The 14322-nt window shown below is 58.2% G+C and overlaps 1 protein-coding gene across 2 annotated transcripts in view; it reads right to left on the reverse strand.

Annotated features, from left to right (window-relative positions):
* Obscn (obscurin, cytoskeletal calmodulin and titin-interacting RhoGEF) overlaps positions 1-14322 on the reverse strand; it is a gene marked incomplete at its 3' end in the record, with an annotated part of 105636 nt that overhangs the window by 15431 nt on the left and 75883 nt on the right. The window contains 12 exon segments of one of the 2 annotated variants that reach the window (XM_058580626.1): positions 1472-1750; positions 2551-3421; positions 3816-4189; positions 4550-4831; positions 4965-5252; positions 6121-6393; positions 7239-7511; positions 8086-8352; positions 9304-9576; positions 12834-12909; positions 13094-13290; positions 13787-14059. In XM_058580626.1, coding sequence (XP_058436609.1) covers positions 1472-1750; positions 2551-3421; positions 3816-4189; positions 4550-4831; positions 4965-5252; positions 6121-6393; positions 7239-7511; positions 8086-8352; positions 9304-9576; positions 12834-12909; positions 13094-13290; positions 13787-14059 — 3726 coding nt within the window. 2 annotated transcript variants of the gene reach the window in all.

The following is a 14322-nucleotide window of genomic DNA, read 5'->3' on the forward strand; positions in this document are numbered from 1 at the left end:
TCAGCCAAGGACCTGAGATCCCTGGCCCTTCTTGCCACGTTCTCAGTGACATTCAGGTAAAATTGGGGGACTTTACAAGATTTCTTAGATAATAAAATGGAAGAAAATAGTCTTTTACAAATGGTGTTGAGCAAGAGTGAACTTGGAGCCTTACCTCACACTCACAAATTCCCTCCAAGGGAACCAAAGACCTCAACTTAAGAGCTACCACAAAGTTTCCAGAAGAAAGCACACATGTGGGTCTTTATGTCTCACATTCAGGCAGCACTTGCATAAGTGTGGCGAAGCCCAAGCAGGCAAGAAAGAGCAGAGACCCTAGCCTTCATCAGGCCAGACACGGTGCCCTCAAGAAAGGGAAAGACCGAGGTCATGCCTCTGATGCAGCCCGGAATCAGGAACACGTGAAGAGCTCTTTCAGCTCTGGAAGGAGACCAGCCATCAGCGCACACTATGCCACGGCTCCAAGCATGCCTGTGTGCAGGGGAACCTCCACCACGACCCCACACACACCAGCAGCAGCTCTGCGGCCAGGGCACCCGCCAGCTGCATGTCCTCTAGCCCAGCTCAGCTCTGACCCTGTTTGCCTGGGGCGAGGTCAGGCCCCAAGACAACCTGCTTCAGAGGCCAGTCAGAAGCCCAGGCTCCTCGCTGGGGTGGACCCAATGGCTATAAATCAGGACCCATGGCCTCCCTGGGGCAGGAGTAACCTGCCATGGCAGCTCATAGAAGCCAACCAAGGGTCCTGTTGCCTAGGCTGAAGGTGTCTTAAGGACACCTCAGGAGCAGCCAGATGTGAGATCATGTCGGGCAAGGTGTGGTGGGCACAGCCCCTGCCAGCACCTCTGTTTCCATCAGGCCGAAGTTCCCTGAGGCCCACAGCCTGGGCACCCTACTCCAGCTGTGTCACACGCCATCCCCAGTGGATGGGGTGGGGCCCTTTCCAGGCTTCCTGTCAAAGCTTGGTCTTCCTGGCCGGCCTGCCCACCAAGGCTACAGGGACCCTGCAAGAGTCACCTCATTAGAACAACAGAAACCCTCAACACCCAGGAGATCCCAGGCCCATGAGCACCATCAGGAATCTAAACAAAGAGCAAGTGTCCTGATACTCAGTGGCAGCAGCTACCAGCACGCCCAAGCGTCTCCTGAGGGCTCCTGCAACAATAGCCAGGGCTCCAGAGTAGCCCCAAGGCAATGGCTGAGCAGCTGGGCTCCCCTGGCTCCTCTTCCACACCTTCCTGGTCTCCCCAGCCTGGACGCCTTCAGCAGACACAAGAGACCTCCACCCTCCACCATTGGGCTCCCGGGGGAACTGTGGCCTTGAGCTTGGCTCCAGGGAAGTCTCCATCAGCTTAAGACCTGAAGGCCCTAACTCCTGTCTGGTCTGAGACCAGAGCCCTGGATCACTCTTCCAGCCCTGCTCAGGAGACTCTCATCCCCACCCTGGTAACACAGACCCCCAGAGTGCACTCACGCTCCACTCGGAGCTCAGCCTTGGTGGAGGAGACGCCCACGCTGTTCTCTGCCAGACAGCGGTAGACGCCCATGTCTGCGGGCACCACAGCAGTGATGATGAGCTGGTGGCCACCCTGCTGGTCCTCATTGATCATGTAGTGATCATCCTCCTCCAGCAACTTCCCGTCCTTGAACCAGCGAACACTGGGCACAGGTTGGCCCGTCACCACGCAGTCGAAGCTCACGGGGTACCCATCCTGCACCTCCTGGTTCTGCAGCTCCGTCAGGAACACGGGGGCTAGAACAGCAGGTGGGGCATGTAGCATGTTAGCCTGGGCATGCCACTCACACCTGTGGCTACAAACACACCGATCACACCAGCTGGGTGGTCTGACATGCGTGAGCTGCCCGGCAACAGGCCATGTGGGAGCACCTGCAGACCTGACGTGACACAGACCCTGAAGCTTCCCTGCTAGGCTTAGCCCTCTCCCCAGCTCTCTAAAAGCCTCTCCTGCTGCCCAGGCCACCAGGAGGCAAGAGGGATGAAGCGCTAGACAGGGATGGGAAGAGCAGTAACTGCGGAAGGCTGAGGGCTGGTAGGGATCTGGAGTGTAGGAGAGCAACTTCTGGGCATGCCAGGGTAACTGATCCCAGCTACCTCCTGTCCCTGCAGAGATTCAGGCACAGTGGCATGGCTGATAAGTAACTCAGTGGGTGAAATGGAAGTGGAGTGCCTTGTGGAAGTGGGTGCCTGTCCTATACGGGTTATATCTCCAAGACTCCTTGGGAAAAAATAAATAAAACTCTCCAGAAAGTAAGTATTCACATTCCCATTTTGCCCACATGAAAGCCGAGGCTCTGACAGACTATGTGGCTTCCCTAAGTGCACACAGCTAATAAGAGGCAGAGCTGAGATTCAAATTCAGCTCTGTTCAATAAGTCGGGACTTTTTACACCTCAGAGGCTGCACTTGCAGAGTGCTGGAGCCCAGGTAACCCCTGGACCTCTCAGCTGGTGCTGGCCACTGCTGGCCTCACTCCTCCTCTACCCCCTTGGACTCCAGCTCCCGACCCAACTCTGTGGAGCAGTTGGACTCACCGGCATCAGAAGTCAGCTGAGTGGACACTGGCTCCGGAGGTGCTGCAGGGGCAGGGGCCACCTTGCCAATGCGCATCTCCACCCCCCTGGGCCCCTGCTCCACCAGGCTGATCTCCACCCCGATGCCCATGGTGGTGAACATCTCTCGGAAGCAGGTGACTGCCCTGTGAGCTTCGGCCAGGGCCTCGAAACGGATGCAGACAAAATTCTCATCCTCGCGGTAGGTCTGCCAGTCCGCAGGCTGCTCTGGCTCCCCGGGACCCTCGTCAGCGCTGAGAAACAGCTCTTCGTCAGAAACCTCCGCTGGGCCTTTGGTGCGGAAGAGCCGGTGCAGACGCCGGGCAGCGCGGTGGAAGGCGTCGTCCAGCTCGCCCCCGGAGGAGCTCTCGGCCTCACTCTCGGTGCCACTGACCACCACACAGGCGCTATGGCTCACACAGCCAAACTTGTTGCTCACCTGACAGGTGTAGCGACCAGTGTCGGCACGGCCCAGGCCAGTGACCAGAAGGGTGCACGTCCCATCCGCGAGCTGGTCGATGTGGTGGTGCCGCCCGTCAGTGAGCTCTACGCCGTCTTTCAGCCAGCATGCTCGCACATCAGCCTTGCTGGCTACCACACACTCCAGCCTCAGGGCATCCCCCACCTGGGCCTCAGTGTCCCCAAATGTGTGGGAGAATACGGGTCCTTCCTGCTGCTTCATCTCCTTCCGGACCTTGTAGCCCTTAAAGGCAGCCTGAATCTTCACTGCTGCCTTGTCCATGGAGGGGTCGCCCAGATCCTCAGCACTCAGACCTATCGGTGGTGGGTGCACCTGGGCTGGGTGCTCCTGCTTCTTCTGTGGTTCCACAGAGGAGGGTGCTGGGGCCCTGGCCTGTGGGCACAGAGCACAGTATCACAGTGAGACAGGGGCCCCGAGGCCAGACACATAAGACCAGGGCCCAGCACTGATCTCCGGACGGCTATCCATTCTGCCTCTCAGGCCCTGGCAACTGTGCCAGCCTCATGGAGTATGAGGTACCTGCTGGCTCTTGTTGCTATCACAAAGCAAGCCCAACTCCCTGAAATCACTCTATACAGTCCCTAGTGGGGACTGATGGGTAACAAGGAACACCAGAGAGACTGGCCCCAGCTTTATAGGAAAAGGGTTTAGCAGTAGATGGATGATGCACGGGTGGAGAAATCTGTGGAAGGAGGGACAAGCACGTGGGTGGTAGTGGCAAGGGTAAAACACTGGGCCTCCCCTTGCAAGCCAAGCAGAGGCTCACCTTGCTGACCAGGGGTGAGACCCCAGGCCGTCCAGCCTTCTTGAGGTAAGTAACCAGGGAAGGTGTGCCTGCCCGGGACTCGTCGTCAGAGCTGGTGTGCGAGAGGTCAGCCTCTCCAGTGCGTGCCAGCTCATCAGCTGTGGAGTAGCCCTCAGAGAGGTCAGGGGCCACCTCCTCCACCTCCTGCCGTAGGTGATGCACGCGGCCATCCTCCTCTGGAAGCTCACTGATGGAGTCCAGCGTGGGTTCACGGCTCATGCGACGCTTCCTGGCCAGGGCCTCCCACAGCAGGTGCAGGTCACCCTCCTGGGCTGCCTCAGGGGGCAGGCTGGGCTGTGTGGGAGCCTCGTCCCCAGAGCCAGGGGTCAGCACCACTGAGGAGAGCAGGAGGGTATCACCAGAGCTTTGACCCCAAGCCCATCACTGGACCTCTGTTCCCCACTTGGCACCTGGTTTTACCAGGTCTAGAAGCACCGAGCCTCAGTCTTCCCTCCCTATGTCAGTTCACCTCCTGCATAGACAATGTGGTGACCAGAACAGAAAATGGCTCTGCACAGTGAGCCTGGGCCTAGAATCACAGGCCCACACTGCAGGGGTGGGACACATGCACAGGGAATGCACCTGGATCAGGCTCAGAGGTGGGGCACTGACAGCCTCCCGGGAGAAAGTGATGGGGAAGGACAGGCCACCTCCTTCCACATTCAAGGTTTCCCAGCCCAAAACCTAGTACTCACCCTGGAAGGTGGCAGCCTCCATGGAGGCCAGGGCGTGGGCAGGGCCACAGCGGTACTCGCCCTGGTCTTCTGCCCTGAAGCCCTTGATCACCAGTGTCTGCTGCCGACCCCGGGAAAGGACCTCAAAGTGCCCACTGGGTTGGATGCACTCCGTCCCCTTGTGCCAGACGACCTCGCCAGCCTCAGCTGCCACCTCCACCTCCAGACAGACATCCTCTCCGGCCACCACCTGCCGGCTCACAGGGGTAGGGGGCGAGGGAGGTACAGGCTCCACTGGTTCTGCTGGGGAACAGTGTCCACGGAGGACAGGCCACATCAGGTGTGGGGGCATTCCAGGGTGCAGACCTCACCCTGCCAACTCTTCCCTCCACTTTGGAGAAGCTGGGCATTATCCAGGACCAAGATGGCTACTCACCCAGCCTGACCATCTGGGGCAGGTGCACAGGCTCCCCAGCACCTGCAGGGCCCACAGCAGCCACTCGGAAACGGTAGGTCTCCCCAGGAGTCAGTCCATCCACCACACACTCAGGCCCAGGCACTAGCTCGTGGCACAAACGCCACTGGCCCTTGGACCCCTCCTTCATCTCTACCCGATAGCCACACAGACCCCCTCCACCATCGCTTGTGGGAGCCACCCAGGACAGCGTCACGGAGTGGCCACTGCGACCCACCACTTCGGCATCCTCTGGGGGATCAGGGAGGCCTGCATGGAAGAAGAGTAGGTCAGTGTATTCACTGGGACTTGCGGGCCCCCTCCAGCAACCCCTGAGGTCCGGTTTGGACACAGTGTAGGCACTGGGCAGATCACCTCCCTGAGCTCTGGTAGCAAGGGATGCTGATACGTTTCTCTACCATCGTGAGACCATACCCAGAGCCCACTCTGAGTGGGGGGCCAGTGAGAGCCCCCAGCACGTATGGATTGGCAACCTTGCTCCTCCTGCCCACCCCTCCAGGGCCCAGCTTGGACCTCTCCTAGGTACAAAGCAGGGGAAGGTAGGTGGTGATCTGTTAGAGTCTGTAAACAAGTCAAAATAACACCTGGCATTTTGCCAGGGGAATGTTAGAGTTGGTAAACAAGTCTGGATGGTGCCTGGCAAAATGCCAGAGGGCGTGGTTTGAGAAGTAACAAAAGCAAGCCATTAAGTGTGGAGATTCCTTATTGGTTGACTGATGTATCTAGTTTATGCTAATTAGATAAGCTGTGTGGAATGTACAAATACTGCTCCTGTCCTGTAATAAACGGCTCCTACTCCTGCTGTATCAACGTACACAAATTATTCGTCACCCCTCCCCGGTTAGTTTGCTGCAGCCGGACTGCGGCAGTGATCTGGGGACCATGGCCTCAGGGGGTACTCAGGGTTGAGCCAGGACTCATCTGATCAACAGCAGCCCTGAGACTTTAGTGACCTGGCCCACACACCTGCAGGAGAAGCCACCTAGGAATGGAGGGAGCATCCTAAGACTCTGAGGGTGGGACAGATTCATAGCAGGACCCAGCCCAGGATGGTCATCCACCCTGGTGTCAGGAGTGTGACCCAATCTGCAGAGAAGGGACACAGTCAACCACCCACCCAACACCGAAAGTCGAGCTGAGGTCACTGCGTCTCGGGCAGCAAAGGTGACCTCCCCAGCGTGGTGTAGCTGTGCATTGCGTAGCAGCAGGGTGTGGTGGCTGCCGTCAGCTGTGATGGTCCAGTCGTCGTCAGGCTGTACCGCAGTTCCGTTGATGTACCAGGTGGCTTCGCCCACCGGCAGGGCCTCGCTGAGCACGCAGGTGAAGTGAGCCTGTGCGCCAGCTCGCACCACCACATCCTTGGGGGCCTCCAGGACTTCTAGGCGCCAGCCTGCAGTCAGGGGTGGAATGAATGCGGGTGTGTAGGAGGGTCCAGAGAGGGCAAGCCTAGCATGGCCCACTGGGTCTCCCACTGAGTGGGAGTGGACAGAGACCCCATCTCCACCAGCTCTCCCTACCTGCAGAGCCCCACACTGGAGGGGCCTGGGAGACACACGCCCTGCATTGGAAGCTGCACTCCAGTCCTGGGAGCGCTGCCCAGCCCCTGGAGGAGTCTTGGAGACCCCCTTCGGGCTCCCCACATCTCACTCCATTCCCTAGCCGCAGGGCTTATCTCAAAGACTGATGTCCTGCCTCCAGGCAACTCTCCAGGCCCTGCCCTCTCCCAGGTGTTCACAGACGGCAGACTCACACCACCCAGCCGGCTCAGTCACAGGCATAGACAAAACCTGTCCTCGTGTCCCAATAGCATGCCTGGCCCTGCTGCTGCGCAGGTACACTCCCCCCATGGCCCTGCTGATGGAGGCCTCCCCGGTCCTCGGCCCCTGTCCCCACTCCCTCTCGGGTTCTCTTGGCCATGGTTCCCCCAGAAGCACAAGCTCAGCAGCAGCATGCCCTGATCCAGCAGCGGTGCAGGGCCCCAGTACTCTCCCAGAGGCCACCAGCCCAGGTGGAGGACTCTCTTGCAAGCTGCTCCTGTCCCAGGCCCCATCCTCCATCCCCCTGAGTGAGCAGCCCAGACAACTCTTTTTGGAGGTAGGGTGGGAGTTCCCAAGGAGCAACTTCCCTTCTGGTGGGAGAGTCCTGGAAGCCACCTTGGGCTGCCCAGAAAGTGGCCCAACCTCCTGTAGGAGGGGTCTCACCCACCTCCGCCCCGCCAGCTCTCATTGCCATTACCTCTGACGGTGAGGAAAGCAGAGGTGACCATGTCCCCAGCCAGGAAAGTCACCCGACAACTGTCCTGTGGCCTCAGGTTTTTGAGCAGCAGTAGGTGTCGCAGGCCGTTCTCGAAATATACCACCTCCGCGTTCTCCGAGGTGTGCACGGGCTCATCGTCCAACAGCCAGGTGTGGGCAGCCACCTCAGGCCGGGACAGCTGGCACTCAAACAAGGCCTCCCCGCCCTCAGGCACATCCACATTCTCCAGGCCCCGGACCACGGTGTTCTTGGCTGTAGGGAGAGCAAGGCTCAGGGACTGCTGACCTCACTGTCCCTTGGGAGAGCCAGCAGCTTCAGGAGGGCGGCACCCAGGCCTGTAGGGTTCCCTCCACACCCTGCCCACCCTTTGGGCCCCTCACATCAACAGTGGTCTCCTGACCATAGGAAACTCACAGGTGTTCACAGACCGCAGACTCACACCACCCAGCCAGCTCAGTCACAGGCATGGACACAACCCTGTCCTCGTGTCCCAAAAGCACTCCTGGCCCTGCTACTGCTCAGGTACACTCCCCCCATAGCCCTGCTGATGGAGGCCTCCCTGGTCCTCGGCCCCTGTCCCCCCCTCCTTTTCAGGTTCTCTTGGCCATGGTTCCTCCCAGAAGCACAAGCTCAGCAGCAGCATGCCCTGATCCGGCAGCAGTGCAGGCCCAGGGCAGGTTGCCTGCCACCTCCCCGGCCTGTTCCCACTATGTAGGTCCCCTGCAGTGCGGAGCTGGCTGTTGCTGCCTGCCACTCCACCATTGCTGCATGGCCAGAGCCACGCCAAAGCCGTGCTGGACCTGGGCTGCCCGCCAGGTGGCCTCACCTTGCACTTGTAGCAGTGCCACCACGCGAGTGCCTGCGGCCTCACAAGAATAGATGCCACTGTCACAGGGCAGGGCCGGCCTGAAGGTCAGCCTGGCCACAGTCCAGTCCTGCTCTATGATGACACGGTGCCCATCTGCGTGTACCTCCCGCTCGTCCATCTTCCACGTGGCCTGCACCGGCCGTGAGTATTGGCAGAGGAGTTCGGCAGAGCCACCCTCCTCCACTGCCAGGTCCTGCATGGCACTGACCACCTCCACCGTAGGATCTGTCGGCCAACACGCCGGACACGCATCAGCCCTGAGAAACAGCACCACCATGGCCCACCCACCCCACTCAGTGTTAGTGGCTTCAGCGGCTGCAAGCATGGAGCTTCATGGTGACAGTTTAGCAGGAGCTGCCTGGCATGTGGCTAGGAAGGGAACCCACACCGCAGCCCAGAGCCCTCCACCAGACACACCTCACCCATGAGCATAGTGCCTAGGCTTCACCTCTGTCCAGGCAGAGCTCCTCTGGCCCCACATACCTGCTGGCCCCCAGAAACATACGCCACTGGAAAGGCTCCTCTGGATGCCCTAGGGCCTGCCCCAGAACCCAGAGCCCCTGCCCTGCTTGCTCCTCTCCAGGGGCCTTGCTGCCCACCCAGGGCCCCCATTCCATCTCCATTTGTTGAAATCTCAACACATTTTACATGACAGCACACAGCAGGCACCAGGCAGAGCTGTTGGGAAGGGGCTAGGGAGACCCTGGCAGCTGCTACTCTCCCTGTCTGGCCAGCTCCTCCCCAGAAGGGCACGGATCTCAGCTGAGCTCACAGCAGAGGAGCAGATGTGAGCAGGGATAGGTAGGCCAGGGCCAAGGGCATGGGCCTCTCCTCAGAAGCCCAAAAAGGCCCCTGAAGGGACTGGCCCCCGTGGCTGGGGATGTGCAGCTAACTAGGTGACTGGTGGCCAAGCAGGTGGCAATGCACTGGCCCTACCTGGAAGGTGGCAGTGGACCTAGCCTCCAGCTAGATCTCCCATTCAAAAGTAAGAGCTGCTCACTGTGCCTCCTGGGGTGCCCAGGGTAGGTGGCACATGTAGAGTGATGCCCAGCCTCTGGCTCTGGGGACAGTCCCCACCCTCAGTGCCCATCCTCCCCCTTTCCCCAGGAGCCCGCAGGAAGCATGTGGCAGCGGGAGCAGAAGCACCAGCATGGGGAAATCCCCAGTGGTCAATACCTTTGACCAACAACTTGGCTGTGGAGACCAGGGGCCCTGTGCGGAAGGTGACGGTGCCTGAGTCGGCCACCCCTAGGCCCGAGAGTGTGAGGGAATGAAAGGTCCCATCACGCACAGTGATGGCACTTTGGGGGCTGTCCTGTAGCAAGGTGCCATCCAGCCACCAGCGGGCCTCTGGCCCACCCGCACGAGACACCTCACAGGAGAACGTGGCCACCTCCCCTGCGAAGACGTCCACACTCTGCAGGCCACGGACCAGGCACAGTGCAGCCTCTGCATAAGAGGGCAAGAAGGAGGGCTGGGTCCATCACTTAGAGGCCACCTGGGGCTACTGGTGCAGGTGTGTCCTATGATAGCAGGTTTTATCTTTATGCCCAGTTCCTGGCCCAGAGCTCCTAACCCAGCAGAATCTCCTGAAAATGCTGCAAGTCCCTTCGTTATACATAACAGGCTCTTTTTTTCTTTTAATCACACCTGAGATTATGTTAATGAGGTGACTCAGGCCCAGCCCTGAGATAGCTTCAGGAAAGGACTGGTCACCAAGAAGATCAAGTGATTACAGGGTTACAAGGCTCAGCCCCATCCTCTGAGAAAGCAGGGTGGTTGGACATCAATCTCCATAAGACAAACTCTTAACAAGACCAGATGAGCTTCCACAGTGCTGAACACAGGCTGGGAGGGCAGCGTGGAAAGGACATGGAATCTGTGTCCTTTCCCATTCTTGTCTTTCACCTGGCTGTCCCTGAGCGGGATCCTCTGCAACAAGCTATCCAAGGTGAGTGTGTCCCTGACTTCTGTGAGTTGTCCTAGCAAACTGGTCAAGCATGAGGAGAGGACAGTGGGAGCCCTCACTTGAAGCCACTCAGAAGTTTGGGTAGCAACCTGAGATTTGCCATTGATATCTGAAGCCGGGGAAGCCTATGGACTGAGCCCTTAGCTTGCAGGGTCTGTGCTAAATCTGGGTAGATAGTGTCAGAACTGAATCACAAGACACCCAGTGGGTGTCCACTGGAGAACTGCTTATGTCTGTTGGGAGTGTCTGGTCAAATGTTCTAGGTTGAGGAAGTATGACAGGAAGAGAATAGTGACCGTTCTCTAGAACAGATGTCGGAAATGGGATGTGCTGGCCTAGTTCTGAGATTCACTGGTGTGGGGCCACCCTGGGGCCTGCTGGCACCATCCAGACCAAAAGGATGACCTGAGCCCTGGGGTCTAGAAATCCACCCTCATCACAGAGGGAGGCACAGAGGCCACCACGGTGAGCCCAGCTCACACCCCATCAGAACACTACAGGTTTCACCCAGAGGAGGCCATGCCATGCATGGTACCCTGATCATCAGGAGAGCAGACAAGCCCCAAGCCCCATGACTGGGGCTCCTTCTAGTGCAGATGCCTCGTCTGACCCAGGTTAGGGCAGGAAGCAGAGGCCCCAGCACCTGCTTCTCCCCAGGGGGTGGTGGCTGGCCTCAGAAGGGGACCTCTCTGTCCTTGGGGGCACCTCCAATACCAAGAGGGCACCTCATCCAGTTGTCCTCTGAAGTCCCTCAGCCCCAGGGTTCAGGGCCCTGATGCTGGATCCAAATATTCCTGTCCCTGTCACACAGAAGGTCCGAGCTCAGGGCCTTCCCAGATGAATCATGGCTGCCCTCCTGTGTCCTCCATACAGTCTCCATCCTGTCTACCTCCTGATGGACACTCAGGGTGGTTGGAGGGAGAGGATACCAGCATCCACGTCTAATCCTCCCATCCCCCACAGGACAGCCAGTAGGACCAGACAGAGACTTCTTCCACCACCTGCTGCCTGGGGCCAGGCAGGGAGGATGTCACCCCCACCCTATGCTTCTCTGAGCACTTTCCACGGGCCATCCTGGGGCCTCCTTGTGAAGACAGAGACACTGTTCAGCTTGGTAAGGCCTAGATGCCTTTACCCCATGAGGCGGGCCACATGGGACAGGTGGGAGTCACTGGCAGACACCAGAGCCCCCATGCCCACCCCAGCAAGCCCTCCCTCAGGAGCCTCTCCACACTCCTCCCCGTTGATGCAACCCACCAGCACCTGCCTTCCCCAAGCGTACATCTGCACCTCCTTCTCCTGCTCTGCCAGCTCCTGGGTCTTGCCTCCAGCACCAGTTCCCAGGTCTGCCTATCACACCCCTACCTGGACATCCATTCACACACCTAGGCCCAGGGCCCTCCCCCTGAGATCACAGTGAGGTATGCATAATGAGCCATCTTTCCCAGGCAAGGGACACAGAGCCATGTCACCCCCACATAGTCATCGCCCCAGGAACACACAAGGCCCTTCCTGCACTGCTCCCATTCAGGAAACCCATGACACTTCATCTTCATCACTCAACCTAAGGCACTAAGTAGCCTTTCCCAGCCCCCAGGCCACAGAGCTGACCATATCTGTCCATTCTTTAGGTTTTTGGGGAGGAGAGCATGAGATTCAAACATACACTGTCTCCATGTCCAGATCCTCCAAGCAGACGGGGAATCCCTGAGGGCAAAGCTACCTTTGGACCTCAAGGTCCAGGACTTGACCATGGTAGGGGCTTCCGCAATGGTGAGTAGATAAGTGGTTTGATAGTGGCTGGTAGATGGTTGATGGGTGGATGGATGGATAGTTAATGGGTTAGTGGATGGACAGAATGATAATGAACTGGTGGTAGATGAAGGAATGTGTGATAAATGGATGGACAGAGGATGAGTGGAAAGGTATGTGGATAGCTAGATATGGAAGATAGGTAATAGATGAGTGGAAAGTGGAGGGATAGACAGATGGATAATGGGTGCATGAGTGGACAGTGGACAGATGGTGGTAGTAAATGAATGAATGGTAGATGGATGGATGGTTGATAAATAAATGTATGGATAGAGATGGATGGATGGGAGGGTGGATGGAGAGGTGGTTAAGGGGTGGATGGATGAATGGATGATTGGTGTGGACTGATGGGACCAGTCTGAGAACCAGGAATAGGGCAGCAAGGGAATGCACTCAAGAGTGACCTGTGGAGTCAAGGTACAATCCAAGTTGAAGATTCCTAAAGTCCTGTTTGCATTCTGGGGCCATGTGCACCATGCCTGAGTCCACACAGGTGTCACGCATGAGCTGTTGCATCCACACCTTTGAGCTTGTGTGGTATGCAAGAGTGTTTCAACATGGATGTGTGTGGGCCCACATGGACCATATCAGAAGGACAGGCATTGGAAGATGATGTCCAGAAGACCCTGTCTCCACCTCAGGGTCCAAGGCAGCAAGGCTCTCCTACAGAGAATACCAATCCTGGCCTGTGTTCCCCCCATACACGGCATTCCTCAAGATCTTCACCAGCCTACCCCACTCCATGACTTGAGGGATCAAGGACTGGAAAATTGCTAAGTCTAGGGTTTCTTCCCCACACCAACACACACACACACACACACACACACACACACACACACACCAGCTGCCACTAGGCAAGACGCTGTGGTGCCCAGAAAACAGGCATCCACAGGCCAGGACCTAGGTATGGGAGAGAGCTGCCCACCTGTGACTTTCAGCTGGGCTTCTGAGCTGCATGAGCCCACTTGGAAACTGATGGTTCCCGCATCTTCAGGAGTCACCTGAGGACACAGGGAGGAAGATGCTCAGCCCTGGCCAATTCATCCTGACAGGAAGGACTGGTCCATCTAGCCAGCCCCCAGTGATGGGGCTCATCACCTCCCTAACCCGACCCCCTAGCGGAGGGTCTTTCTGAATGGAGCTGGAACCATCCCTGTCCAAGTGGAACAAGTCCCAGAGCCCCACCTTGTGCAGGGTGAGCAAGTGAAGTGTGCCCTGCTCCACGGTGATGTCATTCATCTCGTTGGCCTGCAGAGGTACCCCTCCCAAAGCCCAGCGGGCTTCCTGGCTTGCAGCTCTGGACAGCCGGCACCGGAAGTGGGCATCCTGGCCTTCATTCAGCTGCATGTCTTGCAGGGGCTCCAGGATGGTCACCTCTGGGACTAGACACAGGGTAGGCATGGGTGTCAGCCTCTGTGTCCAGGATGCTCCCTTCTTTAGCATAGCTTCCATATCCTGGGGGTCCTCCCTGGTGACCCCACCCCAATTCCTGAAGACAGTACATGGGGGTGTGTTATCAGTCCTTCCTCTAGCCAGGGCTCTGACCAAAGGGAAATGCCAAGATGGCTGAAGGCTGGGGCGGCCAGTCTGCAGTGACCCCTCATGAAAATCAGGAGAGGGAAACTGGAGCTTTAAAACTGGTAAGCTCTGGGAAGCCCACCACTGCCTGCTCACCAGCATGACTCAGTCTTCAGCCCAGAATCATTCCGTCCTGACTGGAGCTACTAAGAAATGGCCAGTTCATAGTCCCTCTCTCTACTAACACCCAAGGTTCCCAAAAGCAGGGACCCTTGCTGTCCACTTCTGGCCCAAACAGAGGCTGGGCCGGGACAGCCTCCCAGGGGCAGTGATAGGGCAGGCCCACCCAGAGCTGGCTACCTCTGACAGTGAGCTGAGCAGAAGATGCATGGCTGCCCACATGGAAGGACACGGTGCCAGCGTCCTCAAGTGTCACACCCTTCAGCTGGAGTGTGTGGATGCAGCCATCCCGAACAGCCACCTCTGTCACCTCGTTGCTCTGCAGTGGCAGGCCCTGGAGGCGCCACTGCACATCTGTGGCCCCAGCCCGTGACACCTCACAGCTGAACTCCACATCCTCGTCAGCCTGCACCTCGGCATCAACCAGGCCCCTCACGATGGTCACCTCAGGCTCTAGTGGGTGGTAAGAAGGGTCCCTTTTCAGGCTGGGCCAGCCCCAGTGCCCCTCTAGAAAGCCTTCCTGGCCACCTAACACTCCTCTGCCTTGTGTGGCATTTGCCAGCTGCTTCACTCAATGAGTCTAGTAATAGCTGGGGCGGCTGTCTCCCCAAGGCCAAGGGTACAGCTCTGGTTGCAGGACAGTGGATAGATGCCCTGTTTGGCTCCAACATTGCTGCAGGCCCAGTCCTGGCCAGGTCACCAGGAAAGTAAGACCT

This window comes from Marmota monax, unplaced genomic scaffold (genome assembly GCF_021218885.2).
Source record: "Marmota monax isolate L192 unplaced genomic scaffold, Marmota_monax_Labrador192_F-V1.1 WCK01_AAM20220418_F8-fsc00327, whole genome shotgun sequence".
Lineage (NCBI taxonomy): Eukaryota > Metazoa > Chordata > Mammalia > Rodentia > Sciuridae > Marmota > Marmota monax.